Here is a 22122-nt window from a genome sequence, read left to right as displayed (position 1 = left end):
CAGGAAGTGATTTTTTTGTCTGTCGGCTGGGCAAGGCTTAGTATTATGTAACCAAGGCAGCCTGAAGCCATAATGTACCCAGCACATTCCACTATGCACACACCGTTTACAGTTTGTGAGGTACGCCTGCAGTCTAATGCATCCTGACACAGTATCGCTGCATTTCCTTTTTACCCTTTTACAGGACACTGATCCAGGACTTTGTCACATGGTGCGACTCCAACCACCTGCACCTCAACACCACCAAGACCATTAAACATTAATGTCAACATTCCTCAATGTCCTGAATGGAATCTGTACTATTTAACATGCACCTTAACTTGCATTCTGTTTGCACTGGACATTTAAACTCTGGACATCTTGTTCAAACTCATTTTTAAACACTTGGCATTTGAACTTGCATGTGTTGCACTGGACATTTTTACTTTTAATTCTGTTTGCACTGGACATCTGGACATTTTCACATTTAACTTTTAATTATTTGCTTGCTGTGCTTTTACATTATTTATTGCATGCCTTTTACTTAAAATTTGTGGAATATGCTGGAACCTGTGAATTTCCCTTGGGGATGAATAAAGTATCTATCTATCTATCTATCTATCTATCTATCTATCTATCTATCTATCTATCTATCTATCTATCTATCTATCTATCTATCTATCTATCTATCTATCTATCTATCATCCTGCATTGTCCTCCATCTTTATGTCAGATCAAAAACAACACTGGGCAGTTTGCCATGGAAACGACTTTATTATAGACAAGTAGTGGAGTTGTTTAATGGGAGAGAAGTGACAGTAGGCTATATTACAGGCTATTAACCATACAGAGCTCATCAAAGCATTTGTCATTTTGGCTCTGGTGGATTTGAGGAATTTGTATTAAGCTGTGAACCATGACTCACATACTGTAACCAGTTGTACAGAGAGGAGGGCTGATAATGTTGCGACAAAAATACCCCAACTACAAGCCTGGGGTCCTGCAGAGTTCCTGAGACAGTTAGGTTGCAAGAGATGGGACTGCTAGCAGGCAAAGAGCACTTTTCCCCAGATGTTTCTTTCGTAAGTACTTCTTATTTTCTGAGGTCTTTTAAACTTCAAACCCATGTTCACAGACACTTTAAGTAACTAGATCAGATTTGCTTTTAGACAGTTAAGCAAGGACTTACAAAAAAAAGAAAAGAAAAAAGGCATCAACTCAGAAGTGGTTTCCAAACTCGACAGCTGTTTTACCATTGTAAGTGCCATGGTCTGAGAGGACTCCAAAAAATGACTCATTAACTGCTAGACACAGGAAAGATTTAATATTTGCCTTGTTTCTGGCAGTGCTTGTCATCCCAATACAAAACACTGCAAGACAGTGTTCTTTTGACATGGCCTTTACAAAGTGAGCAGCCGTGCAGGACAGAAACAGTGCTACAAACATTTTCTCTCAGAATGGAAGAAAACGGTTTCCCTTACGTCCACTTTCTTTCAGATGCATTATAACAATGTAACATTTCTTTATAATAAAATAAGAAAGAAAAAAAAAAGAGAACATTTCTCATTCTAAAGCCACAGTCCGGCCACATCCATACCCCTATTACCCAGACACCCAGAGCTCAGAGAAGAAGAAATAGATGAGAAAAGGCGGGGAAGCCCTTTTCAACTACAATGTTCATCCACGCGCTCCAGCGGAGCACGTCTTTAGTAGCTGCGCCCAAACAGGGTGTAGTACTGCGCAGGCTCTTTGCCGCTGACGCACATCTGACCAGGCTGCAGTGTCTTCAGCGGGGAGAAGGGGATACAGAGGCTCTTGGCTCCCATGGACGGGGCTCCAGGCTCTAGGTCCTGGTCCCTAAAGAAGAACAAAGCACAAAAATGTCTTCAGTGGTTGAAATTAAAGCACTCAAAGCAAACTGATGGGAAACTGGGCAGGAACAGTTAATATTTAAAATTTAGTATTTTCCCTAAACCTCATGTGAATGGGACAGATGACAACAACAGTAAGAGAAAATCCTGAATACATGCTTTTGAAGTGATTCCACTGAACAACAACAGCAACAACAACAAAAAGTGTATTTTGTTCCCTCCAGCGACTGCACAATGTGACTGCTTATTGCAGATGTATATTTGATGGATACCCATTCTTTTTTTGTTTTCATTTGTACGGATAAAGGTTGAGCAAAGACAGTCAGACAATGACATGTTGCACATACTTGGCAGTGGTTTTCTTGATCCAATCCTCGCACTCAATTCCTCCACAGAACGGAATCTGGACAATCTATCAAGCGAGATAAAAGTGCGATCAATCGCTCGCTCAGGTGAGGACAGACAATGAAACTGTGCGCTGCATGTGGCTTGTGTTACTCACCTTGCCCTGGTCCAAGTTTTTCTGGAACTGTTCCAGTGTGTCTGCAGCCACCATGTTACTGTTCAGGTCATTTGAAGCTCTGACAAACATACACATAACTCACTTTAATCAATCTTTTTGCATGTTTATGGGCACCACGTAAACATCTCTTCATTCTGCTTATCCTCATTTCCAACTGGATCTTTCCCAGTCTGCATACATCATTTCCAGCACAACGTTGTGCCCCGCTGGTTAGAAACAGGATGATTTCAAACCTGAACAACTGATATTTTGAGCCACTTGGGAGCAGCGGAAACAAGTTGTGAACACAACACTTACAAATGATCAGCTTTTAAGTTGATGTGGCAATCTTGTTAGCTTAGTTGCTTCTTCACATTTACAGTAGTTCAGCCCAACACTCTGCTAACTCCTGAAATTAACATCTGACCCTTCAGCTGCTAAACGCTCCACTATATTCACCAGCCAGTAACTGTGTCTGTCTTGGCACTGTGCAGATAGGTACGGTGGGTTTATAGAGCTTTTTCACTGAAAATGTGTGGGCGAGACAGCTCAACAACGACAAGACACCTTCTGTCCTTGGGTCCTTGGTTTGGGTAAAGCAGGAAGCTGCAGATTCAGGTGACAATTCTCTGAGAATTCATCACTATGTGTCTGTTTTTTTATCTGTTTGTGACAGCTAATGGTGATCAGCAGTATGAGTGTCAGCACTAAGCAATCTCCTCTGTGAAATCTACCTATGTCATACATATCTCAAATTCAAGTAAAATAAAAACAAAAACAACCTTCAAGATGCCAGTAACATGTATGGGTTTATGTAATCTGTATGTTTGAGTGAGGGTCTGGCTGACAAACAGTATATTGACCCTCCTATTCTCATGTCTGTAGTCAATTCAGTGGGATTTACAGCAGTTGAGACAAGTTCCAACTACACGTTTTCCATATTTTAACGACACAACTTTTCTAAACTTCACTGCTGACAGGTCAAGTCGTGATAAAAAGCCAAGCGCAGTCTGACCCTTGTGTAACGATGTGTCTTACTTTTTAAACATGGAGGTCTGTATGTCCTCCAACATGGCGATCAACCTCTTCTCCACCTCAGTTTCTGGAATTGTCACCTTCACGCCCGAGTCTCTCCTCACTGCAACACACTGACGCTGTTGCATATCTTTAGGTCCCACTTCCAGACGGATAGGAACTCCCTAGAGAGACACAGACATACAGAGAGAGAGAGAGAGACAGCTACCGTAATTATCAAAGCTTTCACAACATATTCGGTTGGTTGGCTGTTCTGACTTGTTGGCTTTTATCTTCTTTGTCTCATTGTTTCCTACTGCTGAATTAATGCCTTCAGGTGAAGCACGTCATTAGCTACTATTATCACATTATATCTGACCTTGAGTTCCCAGTGGTTGAACTTCCACCCTGGGGAGTAGTTGTCTCGGAGGTCATTCTTCACCCTGATGCCAGCATCCAGCAGTCTGCTCAGGTATTTGGAGCACTGGGTCAACAGTGCCTCCTTGTCCTGCTCTGGCAGGGAGGCAGTGATCCCACATGGGATGATGACAACCTGAAAGAGTTTCCCAGTTTAGTGCATGCTTTTTGTTCCACATGTATCAGTGTTTGTCGTAGGCCGGCAGTTTAATTTAGTGAGGGGTTTGTTCTTCATCTTCATCAAAAGCAGGTGTCTTGTGCTTAATGACACTGTCACTAGATATTTATCAGTTAAAAAAGTTAAATTCTCTATCGAGCATAGCTACTGTATTTCCACATCTCTGTGACTGTGTGTGTGTGTGTGTGTGTGTGTGTGTGTGTGTGTGTGTGTGTGTGTGTGTGTGTGCAAGTCTACCTGCAGGCAGGCCACCCGGGGTGGCAGTACGAGTCCCATGTTGTCTCCGTGGACCATGGTGAGGACACCGATGGTCCTGGTTGTGATTCCCCAGGAGTTCTGGAAAGCCAGCTGTTTCTCACCCGGTCTCTTTGGATCCTCAAACATGATCTCAAACATCCTGGAGAAGTTCTGACCAAGATGGTGGGATGTAGCACCCTGAGGAAGCACAAAGCAATGCCAAGGGCCAGATGACTTCATGTTTGTTTGTTTTGCTTTTTTAAAGATGCAAAATCCATTGTTGACATTTACAACTGAAACATGACACTGGGCTGGCCTCAGTGTGAATGGATGAGGGGATCAGTGAAGTGAAGTGCTCCAGCATACTGTACAGTACCTGAATGGCTCTGCCGCTGGCAGAGATGAAAGCCTCCACAGTAGTGGTGTAATCTCCTCCTGCAAACTTCTCCTTCTCAGTCTTCCTCCCCTTCACCACAGGGATTGCCATCAGCTCCTCATATACCTTGGCGTACAGATCCAGGATCTGAAGCACCTACAAATACATCATGCACGGAGCTCAGAAAGACTTACTGCTTTGTACAATACAGCATAGTTAAAACACTAACACTGAATTTTGTTCTGGGAAAGCCCTGCTCCATTATGTATCTCAGCACGAATAAACCAACAGTAGATGAGTGATGCGGTAGGCAGCACTGCCTGGGCTGTTACCTCCTCAGCTGCCTCCTCTTTGGTGGCAAAGGCTGAATGGCCCTCCTGCCACAGGAACTCTCTTGTTCTCAGGAAGGGTTGGGGGTGTTTGAACTCCCATCTCTGGATGGAGGAGTGGGGGGAGAGAAAGAGAGAAAAAGACTCCAAGCTTACAATTAGGTAGTAAAAATGTACAAGTAAGGTGAGTGACATAGGGACTGTGGATGAAGATGGTGTGGATGTGACTGTAGGACGATACTAACCACAACATTACACCACTGGTTGAGTTTGATTGGCAGGTCTCTGTGGGACTGGACCCACTTCGCGTAGGCAGGGTACATCACTGAAGCAGAACAGAACAGAGCCAAAGGTTCATACCAAACATGACAGAACAACAAAACCATACCAACCAAAGCAGAATGAGTAGGATTTGTTGGTTGCAGTTTGTAAACATAAATTCAAAGTTTCATTATATCTCAAAAAGAAAAAAAAAGACCTTCCAGAATGTGTAATCCAGGAAATGAACAGAACAGACTTTGCAGAGCTTATTGTCACACTCTTAGGAAACCTAAAGGGACCTGCCAGCTTACTTCCCAATATTCTGGCCTCCTTGCTGATGTTGCAGTCTTGCTGGAACAGGGTGGCCATTTAGCAACCACCCAGACATCTATCCAGAGCAGCACAGCATTCATCACTGAGTTAAACTGTTCGAACATTTCTGAGCCCACTGCAAACATGTCTCTTTGTGAGCCCTGGTCGTTTTACACACTACTGCAAGTGTCTGGTGGTTTCTGCATGGAGAGGTTCTTGGGACTCCAGAGACGTCAGTCACTTCAAATACACCTGTCTGCTGCTCAGCAGTGAATTTTTTTTATGGCCGCTCATTTAATAATATTCATTTGCCCAATAGAAACTTTCCTTAATAAGCCTTTATTGGATTGTGTCTGTGATTACTTCACTGTCTGTGTTTACTTCACACTTCTTATCTTCTGAGAGGTCCTTCTTCCTCCCCACACTGCATGAGATACTTGCTTCATAATGTGGAACAACCTCTTTAAGTAGGTTTCCCTTTAATTAAGCTCACTGACACCAGTTATCTAAAAGACAGGACAAATAAAACAGGCAGAAACTTTCACTGGAAAACTAAAAACCAACTGAACTGCACAACAGGACAAATATTTAAAAAGCTATCTAGATATTGCACATGCTCGGTGTGTCTGCATTGATTATATGCAGTGTGCTCTTAGAGTCAGAGTCCACTGACGAGCTGTGGTTCAGACCTGTCTCACTGGTGGGTCTCACAGCAATTGGCTCGGCCAGCTCGGTCTTTCCTGACCGGGTTACCCAGGCGACCTGACAAAGATGACATCACCATTAAATGATTATTGTCATATTCTGTGCTGCATTAATCTTATTGTTTTAGTAAAATCTATTCAGTTTTTTATGTTTCTGAATGCTGCTACACATGCTATTATCCATGGAAGGATATCATAAAAAATGGTCCTTTTACCTCTGGAGCAAAGTCTTCAATGTGGGACTTTTCCTTCTCCAGGGCGGCCTGAGAGACGAACATGGGGAAATAGCAGTTCTCCACACCCAGTTTCTTAATCTCCCGGTCAAAGAAGTCTTTAATGGCCTCCCAGATGGCGAAGGACCAGGGCCGCAGCACATAGCAGCCGCTAACATCATAGTACTCAATCATCTCTGCTTTAGTGATGACCTACAGGGAAAGAGCAACATTACACTGAAATTTCACAAGACTGGACATCTTAAAGGTATTCTGTTCCTGTTTATTGTGGAAGTAGAAAAAGGTTTAGTTGGAGTAAAGAGGACCTGTGTATATTTCCCTCACCTGAGAGTACCAGTCAGCCAGGTTCTCCTCTTTCTTGGCCTCCAAACCCAACCTGTCAGGAGACAGACAACATAGTTAGTGTGACGCAAACCTTGATATATAATATATATCGCTGAATGTGTAAATGTGCGTTGAGGTGTTTTTATTATGTGAATGACAACTTTTAATCTCCTTAAGAAGAAGAGATCTTATTTTGCACACAAAGTCTCTGTTCAAGGTTTCTCTGCTCAGAGCGTTTTATGTTCTCACTGAAAGGAGTGTTGGTCCAATTAAAGGCAGAGCGATCTGGGAAATTACCACAACACAGTCACTCATATGTCAGACTAATTACTCAGCCATGCACTAAGTGCAGGAGCGAGATCACATCTGAGTGCATTCAAACAATTCTGACAGCACACAGCCAATCCCAGTGCAGCAAACCATGACACTCAAAGCTCACATCAGCAACTATGAAGCCAGCAGACCAACAGACAGAGCCACAGCAGAAGGATGAAAACATAATCCCCATAATTGGTATGATATTATGACCATGATTCTTAGTCTGGATATGAGGAACAGAAGTTTTTACTGTACTTTTTGCATCTCAGATCAAAACCTTGACAAGCTTTCAGCAGGTCTTCAGAATGACAGGCTTTAAGGGCGCTGAAGTGCGAATTCAGAACGGAAACATGCAAAGTATAAATTACATATTAGTCGTGCAGCATTATCGTAGAGCCATCAAATTTCATCCTTGGGGCTGACAGCAGACCAAACACCATTCAAACAGAAGAAGAGCACACCAGACATTTAAAACTCACCAAATCTGAATAGAAAAAGGAAAAACCTCCTCAGTCTTTAAGCTACAGACGCAGAAGGTTGAGCTTACAGATGATCCATCTTCAGTGTCCAAGAAGCAAAGACCGTATGCGCCTCTGTCCCCACAAAGCTCCAATTTTGTTTAAAAGACTAAAATATCCAACTCATGGCAACGTGAGGCCTGAAAAAAGCTATGGATCAACTGCCAGCTATTGTATGTTAAGCATGTTGTCTTGAAACACCTCCATACAAATCAATGCATCTTCCAAAGGAATCATGGCTCTCAACTAACTATAATGTGCTCAAAACAGACTTCTGAGAAGACAGTTCAGGAGAAGGCTTTTTATTGGCTCAGACATTTTGACTCCACTTCGGATCACTTTCAGCCAAATTATTTCCAGTGCGACAAACTGTCTTGTGACCTCGCCATACATCTGAGTGTAGCCTATAGTGACACACAGCAACATAAAACTGAAAACACCATGATGTGACAGCTGAATCTGCTCTAACAGAGACTGAAAGAAAGAGTCCAAAGCAGAAAAGTTGACTGCAGATGCAAAAAGTAAAATAAAATTTCGTTCCCCAATATTAGAACTAGAACTCATCACTATGGAGTCTCATTTTGTTGTAAACATGGTGCTGGCTGCTCACGTTTCAAACTTTTCTCATGGTCTGGGTATACTTCTTCACCGCTGTCTTTTCACCTGTTTCCAGTCTCTCACCGTGTTTGTTTCTTCGGTCCTTGACCATCTCCTGAGCCTCCTGCTCCTCCTGAGGCCTCCTTGCCCTGGCTGGCCTTGTCTCCTTTACCCTTCTTCCCTCCTCCTGCTCCTCCTCCTTGTTTCTCAGACTTGTTCTCCCTCTCTTTGCGGTTTTTGTCCTCTCCTCCTGTGGCTCCGGCAGCAGCCACTGGTTTGTATTCCTCTCCAGTAAGTGTCTTGTACTTGGTCTTCAGGTCCAGAAGAGTCTTCACAGCTTTGTCCACCTGGTCCTGAAATGGAAGCAGAGTTGTTTTTTCCTCTCCACTACTAACTGTATTTAATTCTGCTCTGTGACCACTTCCCGCAGCATCTATCTGATCCTGATGAACAGCAAGCAAGAAGAAAATGATTTAGTTAGAGCAGCAGGAACAGCTGCAGGACTATTCAACAATGTAAAGACCCTGGCAGCAGGGGAAACACTGGTGGTGTGTGTGTGTGTATTAGTGCTGTCCAAAATATCGCATTATTACCACGTTAACGCAAATCAATTTTAACTGCGTCATTTTTTTAATTGCAAGATTAACGCTCTTTGTGACCTAGTGAACTTTTTTTATTAGTAGTTTTTTATAAGCTGTGGCCACTGCTAGTAACGCAACAAAAACTACATATATATACACACACACACACATACATATATATATACATATACACACACATATATATATTCGCATGTGTACACACACACACACACACACACACACACACACACACACACACACACACACACACACACACACACACACACACACACACACACACACACACACACACACACACACACACATATATAGTCTCACCTTGGAGGCCTTTTCAGCCTTCAGTTTCTTGACCACTTCTCCCTGCTCAGCGACCCTCTCATAAAGGCCGGTGGCAGCTGGGGCAGGGCTGGGGCTGTTCTGGACAGGGGCCGCTCCAGGCTTGTACTCCTGGCCTGTGACCTGTTTGTACTCTGCCTTGAGGGCGAGCAGCTGTTTCACTGCCGCGTCAACCTGGTCCTGGGAACACAGAGAAGGAAGCTGTGACTCAGTTCATGGCAGTTTTCAAAATCCTGTAATGGATAAACATTGTTGTATCAGCACAAGTGCATACTTAACTTGAATAAAAATATGAATATTTCAATCAATTGTCATTATGAAAATCTTGATACTGAGTAATACAATCACTTGCTCAGGCATATAGGCTTATACAGCTTATTTCACCATCACTGGCTAGGTTTAGCTTTTCATCATTATTGGTGTTTTTCGACTATCTGTTCCTCCCACACACCAGATGCTGTCTCTGACATTTTCCATAACACAGTTATTAAAATCAGCATATGAGATAAGACCAGAAACAAGCCCTGCTGTAGTCTCGCTATAGTACTATACACGATACTTCAGGTTTGCATTGGCCTGCGGCAGCCACAGTGTCTGGCAGAGTCAGAAAATCAAATGTTTTTGATCTTAGAAATGCAGAATGTCTGGTTTCAGCAGAGGAGTCTGGCTAGTTGATGTAGTAAAGATACAGATTATAGATTGAGAAAGGAAGCTCAGGACCTAATAGACTCACTATCCTTATCACAGAGCCACATAAAGTGCAGACATTTACAAAGGTCAAAAGGAAAAAACAAAATTCAATGAAAAGCCTCCAGAACAAAATTACTGAACGTGGGCCTAATATTTACAGGTCGCTGACATTATACAGTAAACTCATGATAGATATAGACATAGATTTGCTAGTTGCAACCAAAAGTTAGCATGAGTGATAACTGATGCAGCATTACACTAATATGCACAATTGTATTTTGGGCATTTATAAGCACTGTTTATGTGGTTTTTTTTCTATCACTACATGTCTACTGTCTATGGCTTCAGAATACCTTCGGGGCTTTCTCAGACTTCAGTTTCCTCACAACCTCCCCCTGTTGTGCAACACGCTCATACACGCCAGAGGGAGAGGAGGAGGAAGAGGAGGAGGAGGAGGAAGAAGAAGAGGAGGTCACAGGAGAAGGAGCAGAGGGGGCCATCCCTGGTTTGTAATCCTGACCCGTCAGCTTTTTAAACTCCACCTTGAGAGCGAGGAGCTGCTTCACTGCTACGTCAATCTGGTCCTGGTACAATCAACAAACCAGCTTATTGGGCAGGTAGTTAAGCATAAACTTGACTGGCATGCAGATAACGTGGGGAGATGCGCACTGACACTGGACAAATCATTTGGGACATGAGCACTGAGCGTTCAGACAAATGACTTTGGATGTGAGAATTCATGGGACAACGAATGAGGGGACAAGAAATGAGTGACAAATCACTCAGTGCAGTCAATGAATGGACGGACGAGAGTGCAGACTGGACAAACAGATGTGGACATGATTAGTAACTGGACCAATGTTCAGGTACCTTAGGCGCCTGCTCTGCCTTCAGTTTCCTGACTAGCTCGCCTTGCTGGGTAACACGGGTGTATGGGCAAGAGGCGGAGTCTGTTGTGGTGGTGGGCGGGGCTAGTGCTGAGGTGGGAGGGGCCATGCCTGGCTTGTAGTCTATCCCTGTCTGCTGCTTAAATTGTGCCTGCAAAGAAAGAAAGAAAGCAAATCAATGCAAATCATTTGAATAATAAATTGTCTTTATGTAGTTTGATAACTTCTAAATATGGCTGATGTACCTTCAGAGAAAGCAGCTGCTGAACTGCCTGGTCCACTTGGTCTTTAGGAGCCTTGGCGGTCTTCAGCTGGCGAACGGTTTCACCTTGTGCTACAATGCTTGTGAACAAGTCACTGCCTGAGGTTGAGGCAGGCGCTTTAGAAGAGGTTGAGGTAGCCTTGGCAGGGGAGGCAGACTAAGACAAATTTATAGAGAGAAAAGTAGAACAATGCTGACAGTTACTAGTTTATCCCAGATGTCAAAGACACAACTGCAGGGTCCTCTTCATGTGCCTTTAAAACGCTTTCCCGTTTGTGTATTAAACACTGAGAAGAGACGGACTCCGAGTCCATCTATCATTTAATAATAATACTAAACTTTATTTGTATGGGGGGCTCTTCAAAAGCACTCACTGTGTTGCTCGAGGCCTGGCTCTTGCTCTTCTCCTTGGATCCAGCAGTTGGCATCTCCTTGACGTGTCCATCGGGAATGTAGAGCAGGACACAGGGACTCTCCTTACAGCTGTTAGGACTGTAGACGTTAATGACAGTTAGACACAGACAGTCAACACGGTCCACAGCAGAAAACTGTGATAACACTGGGTCCTTTCCCTCACCTGACCGGCTCATAGGGCTGGTCACAGATGTAGAAACCCCGTCTCTGGAGCTGGATGATATCTCCTTTCTTCAGGTTCTTCAGACAGGGATCTCCAAGCATCTTCTCCTCAAACTGAGAGAGCAGGAAGTCAACAAAAGGTCTAAAAAACGACCACAGCAAATGTCACAACGTTAAGAGCACACATTGCGGAACAGACCTTGCTGTTTTTATTAATGTATTCTTTGAAGTCGTCGTCTTTGGTGATGACTGCTTTGGAGATGAGAGGCTGGTAGTTGATGCAGATGGTTGGTAAAAGGGGGGCGCTGTTTGTGTCAGCCAGCCACGTGATCTTTGTCGTCTTCTTGAAGTCCTTGTTCTCCAGGTTCAGGCGGGCCTCCATGGAGACGACCTTAGCGTCAGCCCCTCTGAATATGGAGAAAGAGTCAGAGCATGGACAGGTGGAAAAGCACATCGGTGCACCATGTGATTCTCAGCAACAACATGGATTAACTGAGCGATGATCCCGACATACTTGTTGATCTTGGTGATGATGAGGTTGCCCCAGTTGATGAAGGTGACTATCTCCCCCTCTGAGAACGTCTCGGCGTCGGCTCCTTCGACCAGAACCCGAGGTCCATACCAAACCGTCTTCATGCCCACCTCTGCATTCTGGATGGCCACAGAGGTTGAGTGTTTCATGATGAAAAAAACAAAACAAAAACATACTGATTCATTTTCAAAGTGGCCATTTATCTCTGATAGGATTTCTGTTCTTCTGGATAATAGAAAGCGTTTACATTTCATACAATAAATACAAGCTTAATTTATGTGGCCTCTATCCTCCAACATCTCTATTTCTCATGAAGTAAAGTTTACTTTATTGGTTGAATTGAAATACTGTATTCGAAAAAGTGCAACGACCAATCAAAAAATGACCAGCTATCTGCTGATTAGATCATCTTGGCTAAAAATCTTTAGGTCAGGGACTTTCAATAAAAATCAAAAGAGGTCCAGTGAAGAAAATGACCTCAAGCGAAGGTCCAGAACATCATAATGCCTAACCTCTGCTGTGATGTAGTGCCGTATATATTGAGGTAGCCTAGTAGTTGTATCAATGTCTGTATGTACACAACAACTGACTGTCAGTTCAAGTACAAACAGAGCTCAGCTCTGCTTTGGAAAAATGTGCATCTTAAAATAAACTGCTTAATGAAAAAAAGAAGTGTCTTTTTTTCATCAACTCCATTTCACTTTTTAATCTCCTTGTTTTCTTCTGTAGGCTGATAATAAGGCTATTTTAAATAATTTAGTACCAGAACTGAGATATGATAATCTCTGGAATCTGCACCCTACTGGGCATTCAGAGACGCCTCTGGTGGAGGTGAACAGGTCTGCCCACTGAGCCCCATTAATGAGCACGAGTGAATTTCAGATGTTGCTCTGCGCTCCACAAGAGGAATTAACATACGAATAGAATTTGGATTGTGACATTAAAGGTAATAATGTTAAAGTGAATATGATGCTCTGATACTGTCGTGCTGAGCAGACACACAGACTTCTGACTTTTGTAATGTCTTTAGGCTCACCTTTGGCATCTGGATAGAACCCATAAAACTACCAAATACTACCTCCCACCGCCCCCTGGCAAGAGGACTGCCTTTCAGGAATCTTGACAGCTCTAACCTTGGGGTGTTTGGCCACTTCCTTCATCTCCTCTGTAGCCTCTGAGATGGAAACAGGAACCACATAGGACCTGGACAGAGCGGTGTACCTGGGAGCGACCGGGTCAATAACCTAACAAACACACAGACAGAGACATGCACACAGACACAAACAGGTCAGTAAAAGAAACAGCAGACTGGTGCTTTAGAACAGTCTCCACACACAAAATGCTGAGTAATGAAAGGACAAAGCAAAAAAAAAAAAAAAAAGATGCAACCTTATCCAAAAACTGCTTTTTTTCACAAGAAACCAAAACAAAAATAGCCCATCCCATCAAATGAAATAAGACACATAAGAAGAAAGATGAGCAAAGGAAGAAAAACTGATTAGATGAGTGAACTGTGATTGATGAAGGTGACGAAAACAAGAGAAACAAGCTTTTCTTCTTCAGCTGCTGTTTCAGCCACCATCCATGTTCACTGTTTTACCAGCCAGCTCGAGTTTTTAAGAGCCCAAACGACTGAATGAGCAGCACGAACACATCAGCATCGTCCCAGCACGGCCAGTGTTGACAGATGGTCCACAGGTTTTAAAGCATCAAACTTATTATTACACTAGCTGTTGCAAACATATCTCGTTATCTTTTTACATTAATATGACTGCTACAGAAAAACATGCTAAAGTTCTTATCAGTAATGACGACAGACGGACTAAAAGATTTTCTGTGAAGGGTAAATTTGACAATGACCTCTGACCTCCGCGCTGATGAGGGCTCGTGATGTTGATGATTTAGGAAAGAAGACAAATTAATGAACAGGTTAAATGAAGAGGATATAGTCAATAAATGAAGAGGAACTGCTCACTCAAAAAGCTGCAACGGACTAAAGGATGAAGGGGAGAGATGGAAAGGAAAGATAATGAGGAGGATTTAACACTGGATATGACAGCCTGGCTTAAAAAAAAAAAAAAAATCAAACACAGGAGCTTTGACACTTCCTCTGGTGAAGGATTGACTGACTTTTTAAATATATTTTGCAGTTTTGCGGTTTCAATCTGCCCACAGAGGGGCTGCAGAGTCGAGCATGCCCACCACTCCAGGTAAGACCATGCAGTTTCAACCTGTTTGGTGTTGCATGGGTAAAACGCATTTCCTTTATTGTCAAGCTACTGTGACAACCTCGCATTGTTTGCGTTCCTCTTCCTGTGTGCATTAGTCTGAACCAAACTCAGGTTCCTAATTATGTTTTGGCGACTGGAGCCTTCAAAAACCAGAACAGTTCGACAGAACAGAGCAAACCGCTGACTCTCAGTTTAAATCAGGGAGGATGGAGAATGGCGAGTGATGAAAGCAGCAGACAGGTAAAAAAACATGGTGGGTATGCAACAACTGAGCCTCTGTCTTATCATCCTACTCGTTTTGGCGCTATGGTACTTTGTGAGCTGTCACAGTGTAATCACTCTTGTGCTGCTCCCTGCACACATCAGATTTAAAACAGCTCCTGGGAGACGGTAGAGAGTCCTTGAGTCTTGCTAGTGGACATGTCTCTCTGACCGGCTACTACGCAACTCTGCTGCCCTTTGCTTTTTAAGGCTGTTTGTTCTTTGGCAGGCGTGTTTGGATACACGCTACATACAGTGAACGTCTGCTTGGCTGGTAAAATAATGAAGGTTGTTGGTGGACTAACCAGCCCATGATGGAAGCAGGGAGGGAGTGGGGGAAAATGAGCAAGAGGAGGAGGTGGAGGAGTACCTTCAGACAGCTAATTGGCAGCTTGGAAACAGAAGAGTGAGATGCTGTTTAATGTCAGATACAAGGAGGGAGGAAAAGAGAAAGAGGTAGAGACACATTTACAGAGAATGGACCGTTTACATAATTTCCCCTGGCTTTGTCCTCCATACAACTGTTAGACCTTCCTGTTTCTGAGCCCATTAGGCTTTTCATGAATGCTTTCTCTTGCTGTGTTCTGCGACATATTTCAGCCACAAATGTAATTACAAGCTTGTGACTACTCGCACTTCAGAAGCCTTTCATGAAATCTATAAATGTTCCCTATAAACATGGAGTATAATCTCAGGTAGAGTGAGGCGTGTCGTTCTGGAGCCACGGCTGGAAACGAACAGGTTTTAGGAACCACTGAGTAATACCACAGCGCGTCTGTTGAAGTCTGTTAGTTTTCACAGGGTTTGTTCTTCCTTTATTATTCTGACTGTGATTTAACACCATCATATGTACACCTGCGTTCAGTGAACTCAGAGGCTTTAGCTAAATATAGGACCACCTAATACAGTTGTGAAGAATATCTGTAACCACATTTCGACATGAGCTGTTACAGCAACTTTAAATATTGCCAAGTTGAGGTGAAGGAACTCTGCGGGCATGAGACTGTCTGAAAAGGCGGGCAGGAGGAGTTAGTTATCATGCATATAAAGCCCTTTGCAAAAACAGAGAATCTCAACCTGAAGCCAGCTGTCCTCACTGCTGTTGGTACTTTGTCCCTGATGCTTCTTTACAGCCTGTATTCAGCTCAAGTGAAGCAAGACTAACCTGTCCTTAGCATAAAATGTTCTTTTAATTCTAACATTCTTTGGCTTGTTCTTTCCCTAGCATGAGATATGTATGCTGTGTCACTTCTTCACTCTCTGTCTATGGACATTTTTAAACTATCAGCTTCACACTTTCTACTTGACGAGGGGATGAAGCAGCAAGTGCCAGCGAGGAAAAACCACACAGAGGAAGCAACACTGACGTCCAGACAGATGAAGCTGGGTCAAAACAACATGAGCACAAACAAATGTAGGACATGACATGGGCAGTTGGTTTGGCTTTTGAAGTTTTCAGTCTTATTCGAGGTGATATGAAAAGTGAGAGTGGGGTAATGAGGCAGGAAACCAGGCAGCAAATTAAAGTGTATAACAGAATGAGAAGCAAAGCAGAAAGAAGCCATGCCAGCAGTGAACCCACAGGCAATTATCTGAACCTCTGTCAGTACAGGCTTCAGCCTGTGATGTCTGACTCATTCATTATAGCCCCTCTTTTTCTAACATACAAAGTGGGTCAAACCAACATAGCACATGATACACATGTCATTATATCAAAATGGTCTGCAGTTGTGCTTTACGAGGTACAATTAAACAGTCTGATTCTCAGACAGACTGATCATAGAAGTAACATTATATGGTGTCTTTAACTCAGCAGTCTACATAAGAACCATTGGCAAATTTTTGGATTATTCATACATCTTACTGTTGCATCAACGCAGATAATGCTTAAATAAAGGAGGAGGCAAATTCAATGTCAGAATCCCTATTATCATTATTTAAGCTGCTAGGTTCAGACAATCAGGCCTATATGTGAGAAACATGTACCTTCTTATTGAAGGCCCAGATCTTGTCCCATTCCATGTTGACCACTGACCTTGATCCACCCTGGAAAGATGAGGACAAAAGAGAGCACATTTTTAACAGATAAAGCATTTTGCACCCTATGGATGCTCTTTGCAAGCTAAAATTTTACTAAATGTGAACCCTTTGTATCCCTTTGCCCATCTCTAACTATGACAGCAGTACCTGAGCTGCTATGAACTGTTTCAGACCCTCAACGGTCATTCCTCTCCTCAGGACCCCTCTAACAGTGGGGAAGCGAGGGTCATCCCTGGAAGACGAGACGAGATAAGCCAAAAGAAAACATGGGAGTAGAGAGAGGAGAAAGGCGGACGTGGAGGACAGGGGGAGAGAGAGGACGTTATGAGAGGCCACAAAGAAGTAGAAATAACAGACACCTTACACGTCTGTCACAGACTAAGAATCAATCACCAAATAAATCAAACTAAACCCACCATCCATCGACGAATCCCTGGTCGACGAACCAGGTGAGCTTCCTCTTGGACAGCACTGTGTTGTTCAGGTTAAGTCGGGAGTACTCCCAGATGTAGGGCTTCCTGAGGCGCAGGGCTTCGATTATCCAGTAGAACTGCTCGTCACGATCGTGGTACTCGGTGGTCCTGAGAGCATGGGTCACACCCTCCAAACTGTCCACGATGGGACAGGCAAAATCATATGTTGGGTACACTCTGGAAGACAGAATCAGGACAGTTTCAATGATTCATATTTATAGAATATTGTCCAATATTTTATGCCAATACCACAGATTTTTTTCTCCCTGGACTTATTAAAGGAAAGTACTTGTAGGTGCTTCCGGTGCGAGGGTGGGGAGTGTTCTTGCAGCGGAAGAGGGTGGGGTCTCTCATGCAGCCATTGTTGGAGTTCATGTCAATCTTGGCTCTCATGCAGCAGGTCTGACCATACTCTGTCCCAGCTTTCATCGCCGACCACATCTTCATGTTCTCTTCCAACGCTACACAGGACAGAGAAGTTCCATATTGCAGCGTCATAAAATTCAGAAATGTGCATGCTGCAGCTTCAACATTCACTGTGACTGGTAACGAGGTCATGATTCCCCAGGCATACTGTTGCTTCTGCATTTGGACTCCGTGCGCTGCTCCCTCTCCTGCTTCATCTGCTCGGGGGGTGTGTTGTCGATGTAGGCCTTGCCCTCACTAAGCAGCTGTTCAGCAAACTGCATGATGATGGGAAAATGGTCGCTGGTGTAGGTGAACTGGTCTGGATGGATCTGGAGCATAGCAAGATCTTCCAGGATCACCTGAGAAGGGATAAGGACAAGTCGAAATGACAATACTGTTTCTGGTTTCTTACATATAGTTTGGGAATAATGACTCAGTTGCAATTCAATTCTTGTATTTGCTCTGTGATCTGGATGCTTTACCTTCTCAAAGTCCTCCTTTTCCTTCTCGGGGTTGGTGTCGTCAAAGCGCATGATGAGTTTGCCTTTGAATGTGACCTGGTAGTGCTGGTTGAGCAGAGCAGCCTTGGCATGGCCGATATGCAGGTATCTGGCAGAAAAATAGTCCCCATTAAGAAAGGTATTGAACTCCCAATGAGCTCTTAGGAATTTAATGACCACGGATAATCTGAACTTTGCCCAAACTTCAGATGCTGACTTACCCACTGGCCTCAGGGGGGAATCGAACCACGACCTTGCCCATCTCAGCTCCTGGCAAATCCACAAACTTGCCAACATCCTGCTTCTTCTCATCGGACTGTCGATCAAGGACAAAAATGAAGGGTTAGCTACCATAAAAATAATCATTAACATTTAAAAACTTTTCACAACAGCTTTGTTTTATCTGCCTGGCTTCACACTGATGCTCCAAATGCTATAAATATCAAATCACAACTTGCTTTTTAATGCCTGAAATTACACCTACATTGGATTTGCTCACTGGAGCTGACTTTCTGGTGTACTTGTTGCCCACAGCAGTGAAGGGAACCTGCGAGCTCAGGAAAGAGAACCAGCGATTGACGTGGGAGAAGGATTTGCCCTGGCTTGGCCATTCCCCATGACCTGCAGAGAAACAAACACGACTGTAGCGCTGCATTTCACCTGTTTCACTGCAGAAATTCCACCCTAAAACAGACAGAAAACATCCCGGATGGTACTGACCTTTGAGGGCAGCCCAGACAGAAAGGTCAGCCAAGGTGACAGCATGTCCAACCAGGAAGGTCCGCAGGGAGAGGGCCTTATCCAGTTCACCCAGTGCCACAGTCAAACCAGGCTGACCACACAGACGGCGAGCACTGAACTCCAACCAGTGATCGACCTGCAGATACCACATGAGCATCTAGAATATAGATCAGGAGCCCCAAACTGTTACAAAAGAATGTCTCACACGCTCACACACATACACACCTCAGTCTGCTCCATTGTGTTGGCTCCGTAGAGGCCAAGAGCAGGAGCCACCCGAGCCAGGTACCGACTGATAGAGTTGGCATCGTTGAACTGGATCTCACTGGGGGAAGGAAAGAGAACACAGAGTTGAAACTAATAAATCATGAAAACACTCAAGCAACAAACTGCACACTCTTCACATATACATTTTCTATAGCACATCATTTCTGCTCACTCAGCAATTTGATGAAATAATTATGTCACCCACTCTGAGACTTGAAGCCTGGTGTCTTTGCCTTCCTCCACTGATACCTGCACAGAGCCCTTCACATGCTCTGCTGCCAGAAGCGCTCCTGCAGGACAGAGGAGAAAATCCAGTGTTTGAGAGTCTGAATAAACTTAACATTAACAGCCTATGTCAGCTTTACTGAGAGAATGGACAAGTGCTAAGTCAAGGGCAACTGGATTCGCTTTAGATTCTTAAAAGATGTTGACCTGCACTGCTGAAGAGCTTCACAAACATTTAGGTTAGAGAGCCAGTTGAACTGGTCCCGTGGTGCAAACCATGCAGTGTTTCATATTACTCTGCTAAACCCAATCATAACCCTCTCCTGCTTCCTCAACAGCAGTGCACTCTTTCCAGTTGTACTACATGTCGAATACAATTTCAACATCTCAGTACTCAAGTGTTCGTTTTTCATTAAAAAAAAAAAAAAAGCTTGTAATGTCACAGACTTTATATCAATACAGTCAAGGGTCATGGGGCTAAATTGCAAGTATGTTGCATCCTTGTGAAGCACAAACAAAAGACCCTAGTGTTCTTTCTGCATGGCCAATTCTCTCATAGTTTTGAGAAGTTACAAACAGGCCAGTCTTTAATAGATTATCAAAGCTAAAAAGTTGAACACGCTAAAAGACTAGCTACGTAATTCAGGCTTATGACGTTCACCTGATGTAGGCTAATGCTTGGCACAGAGATCATGTTTGTTTAATCAGATCATGTTTTCCTCATTCATTTCTGACTTTGTGTTTGTCTTATGTACCGGTGTGTCTTACATCGTAACAATCTACCGTACAGGTCTGATCGAAGACCTGTAGAGAAAACCATTATTACCATTAGCAATCTCTGCAGTGCTGGGTTTGTGGGCATCACCCCAGCCACTGACTAAGACTGCCCAATATTACACTTTCTAGAAAGGACGCTGGTGCAGAGCAAATGAAACGGAAATCAGAGTGCAAAAATCTGGACTCCGTATGCAACACCACGTTTCAGCTTGCTTGCATCAGCCTGCTGTTTTCACAGCAGTCGCACAGTGGCGCTGTTTAGTCACTGTCAAAGCTACTTAATGCATTAGCTTTTCTTCGTACAAAGCAGGAACACACTAACCATTTGACAGTCTTGTCAAAACTATATACTGAGCACGATACGACGAACTGTCACATATTAACATAAGAAGTTAGGTTATTGATATATTTTAGCAGCATGTAATGTTTCATATCTAAGCCCAAACCACCCAGCTGAGCTAACCTGGGTTAGCTCATGTCAGCGTGTCAACTGATCCACACTGCATATTCTTTGATGTGCGTGGATTATCCATGTGTCACTTGTAAATTCATGACGAGTTTATGCATATAATGATGTTTATAAGCATACCACAGTGAAGGCTGGAAAGTGTAAATAGCAAAGTTGCTGGTGTCGCTGAAAGTCAATTTTAGCGAATTGCCCACACGTTGTGGTTTGGTGTGCCACGACGACAAGCTAGCTAACGTTTGCTACACACTCCCATTAGCTAGCTGGACAGTAAGGTTAGCTAACTTCAAACACGCCCCATTTAACTTATTTGGACACACCAACATACCAATATCAATTCATATATAGGTCAAGTTACAGAGATGTTTATTTAAAAAATTAACCACTGAGCTACTCCGCAGCTATTTCCATTTTTCAACTTGAGATCATCCACTATTCAATTCGGCTTGTTTACATAAAAGAAAATTGGGCATAATTTAAACAAAAAAAAACAACTTTTAATATGATCTTGCAATTTTACAATTTCCTTAAAGTCGTCCGTATCAACCGCGAAATCGTAATGACTGGTCGAGTGTTTTCCTTGGCAAAGTTATCTATATTTGATTACAAGTTCGACAAATGAACAAATGGCATCAAAATGGGAAGATTTTCAAAAGGAGTTTCTGTCATTCGTTAGATGACACGTATCGGTGCTAGCAGTTTGCTAGCTGTCACTAAGTGCACACGACTCACTGAAGTATTTACTCAGGAAAAGCAGGCTGCAACTCACCTAAAGGAGGATTGCTTGTGTTGATGGTGAAGTTTAACGCCATACTGTGAAATCCTTCTTCCACACAGGTGGTAAATCCTTCTCACTGTTTCAGAGACCCAACAACAGCCAGCAGACAGCCGAGACTCCTCTCCACACCAAGAACCTCAGAGCAGCAGCAGCACGGCGTGAAGAGCCAAAATACAACTTCTTTTGTTTTCATGACTGCGAACCAACAACTTATTGGTACAATACTGCCACCAACTGTACGGGAGTATGAACAGACGCAGACAGACGTCAGATGATGAGGCTGGCCAGCTGACACTGCTTTGTGTATTCCCTTAAAGTGAAAGGTTTTAAAGGTTAGATTCAGAGCGTTAGCTTCTACTGTGAGTGATGGAACAATGTGGTTAAAGCTGTGAGGAAAGCAGGTGTTTATATACTGCAGCAGCCTTACACAGGGAGCACAGAGACACACAGGGAAACCACAGGAAACGGATATGTGTGTGTCTGCACTTAACTGCTTTCTATAAGAATGTCGATGGTCCAGTAAGTTATCCTTTTCTCCCCTACCCCATTATTTTCTGGAGGTGAAAACTCATACTGCTGCACTCATCCCACCCTGTGGCCATGCCTGGTACTTCCACAGCCTTCCTGAAATAAATGTCTTGCATCAGCTCCTCTGTCTGTGTAGGTTAAGGCAAGGAAAAAGGGCTTTTTAAGCATTTCTGATCTGGGACACAGACTGTATCAAATTATTCTACTCTGGCTAAATCAAAGCACGTGGGTTACTTTCAGAGTTTTAGGAACATACATTTAGGCTCATTGACAAATGAGAAAATCAGTGTACTAATGTGTAGTGTAGACATTTCTCTTCTAGATAAGAAAGTAGGCATTACAGGTAGTAGGTATTACAGTTACAAAAAACAT

General features: G+C 43.3%; 1 protein-coding gene across 3 annotated transcripts; it reads right to left on the bottom strand.

The window, feature by feature from the left end:
• Positions 1-733: 733 nt before the first annotated feature.
• On the bottom strand, positions 734-21382 carry eprs1 (glutamyl-prolyl-tRNA synthetase 1). Of its 3 annotated transcripts, XM_070961039.1 has the most exons (35): positions 21214-21382; positions 19182-19266; positions 18935-19034; positions 18689-18845; positions 18453-18589; positions 18190-18284; positions 17951-18077; positions 17635-17827; positions 17350-17521; positions 17004-17237; positions 16735-16819; positions 16534-16593; positions 14918-14938; positions 13189-13299; positions 12038-12174; positions 11723-11930; positions 11525-11637; positions 11322-11439; positions 10931-11104; positions 10669-10836; positions 10152-10382; positions 9091-9288; positions 8255-8523; positions 6738-6789; positions 6396-6605; positions 6166-6238; positions 5149-5228; positions 4907-5008; positions 4575-4730; positions 4199-4396; positions 3746-3919; positions 3391-3551; positions 2353-2431; positions 2198-2262; positions 734-1836 (listed from the first exon to the last, which is right to left on the bottom strand). In XM_070961039.1, exons 1-35 carry the CDS (start codon positions 21254-21256, stop codon positions 1686-1688), a joined length of 4737 nt encoding a protein of 1578 aa, XP_070817140.1. In that variant the 5' UTR covers positions 21257-21382; the 3' UTR covers positions 734-1685. The 3 variants fall into 3 exon arrangements, with proteins under 3 accessions (XP_070817140.1, XP_070817151.1, XP_070817160.1); XM_070961050.1 differs by lacking the exon at positions 14918-14938; XM_070961059.1 differs by lacking the exon at positions 9091-9288 and having other exon boundaries at positions 21214-21368.
• Positions 21383-22122: the final 740 nt, after the last annotated feature.

This window comes from Chaetodon trifascialis, chromosome 1, assembly GCF_039877785.1.
Source record: "Chaetodon trifascialis isolate fChaTrf1 chromosome 1, fChaTrf1.hap1, whole genome shotgun sequence".
Lineage (NCBI taxonomy): Eukaryota > Metazoa > Chordata > Actinopteri > Chaetodontiformes > Chaetodontidae > Chaetodon > Chaetodon trifascialis.
This window is presented reverse-complemented; position numbering and strand designations above follow the sequence as displayed.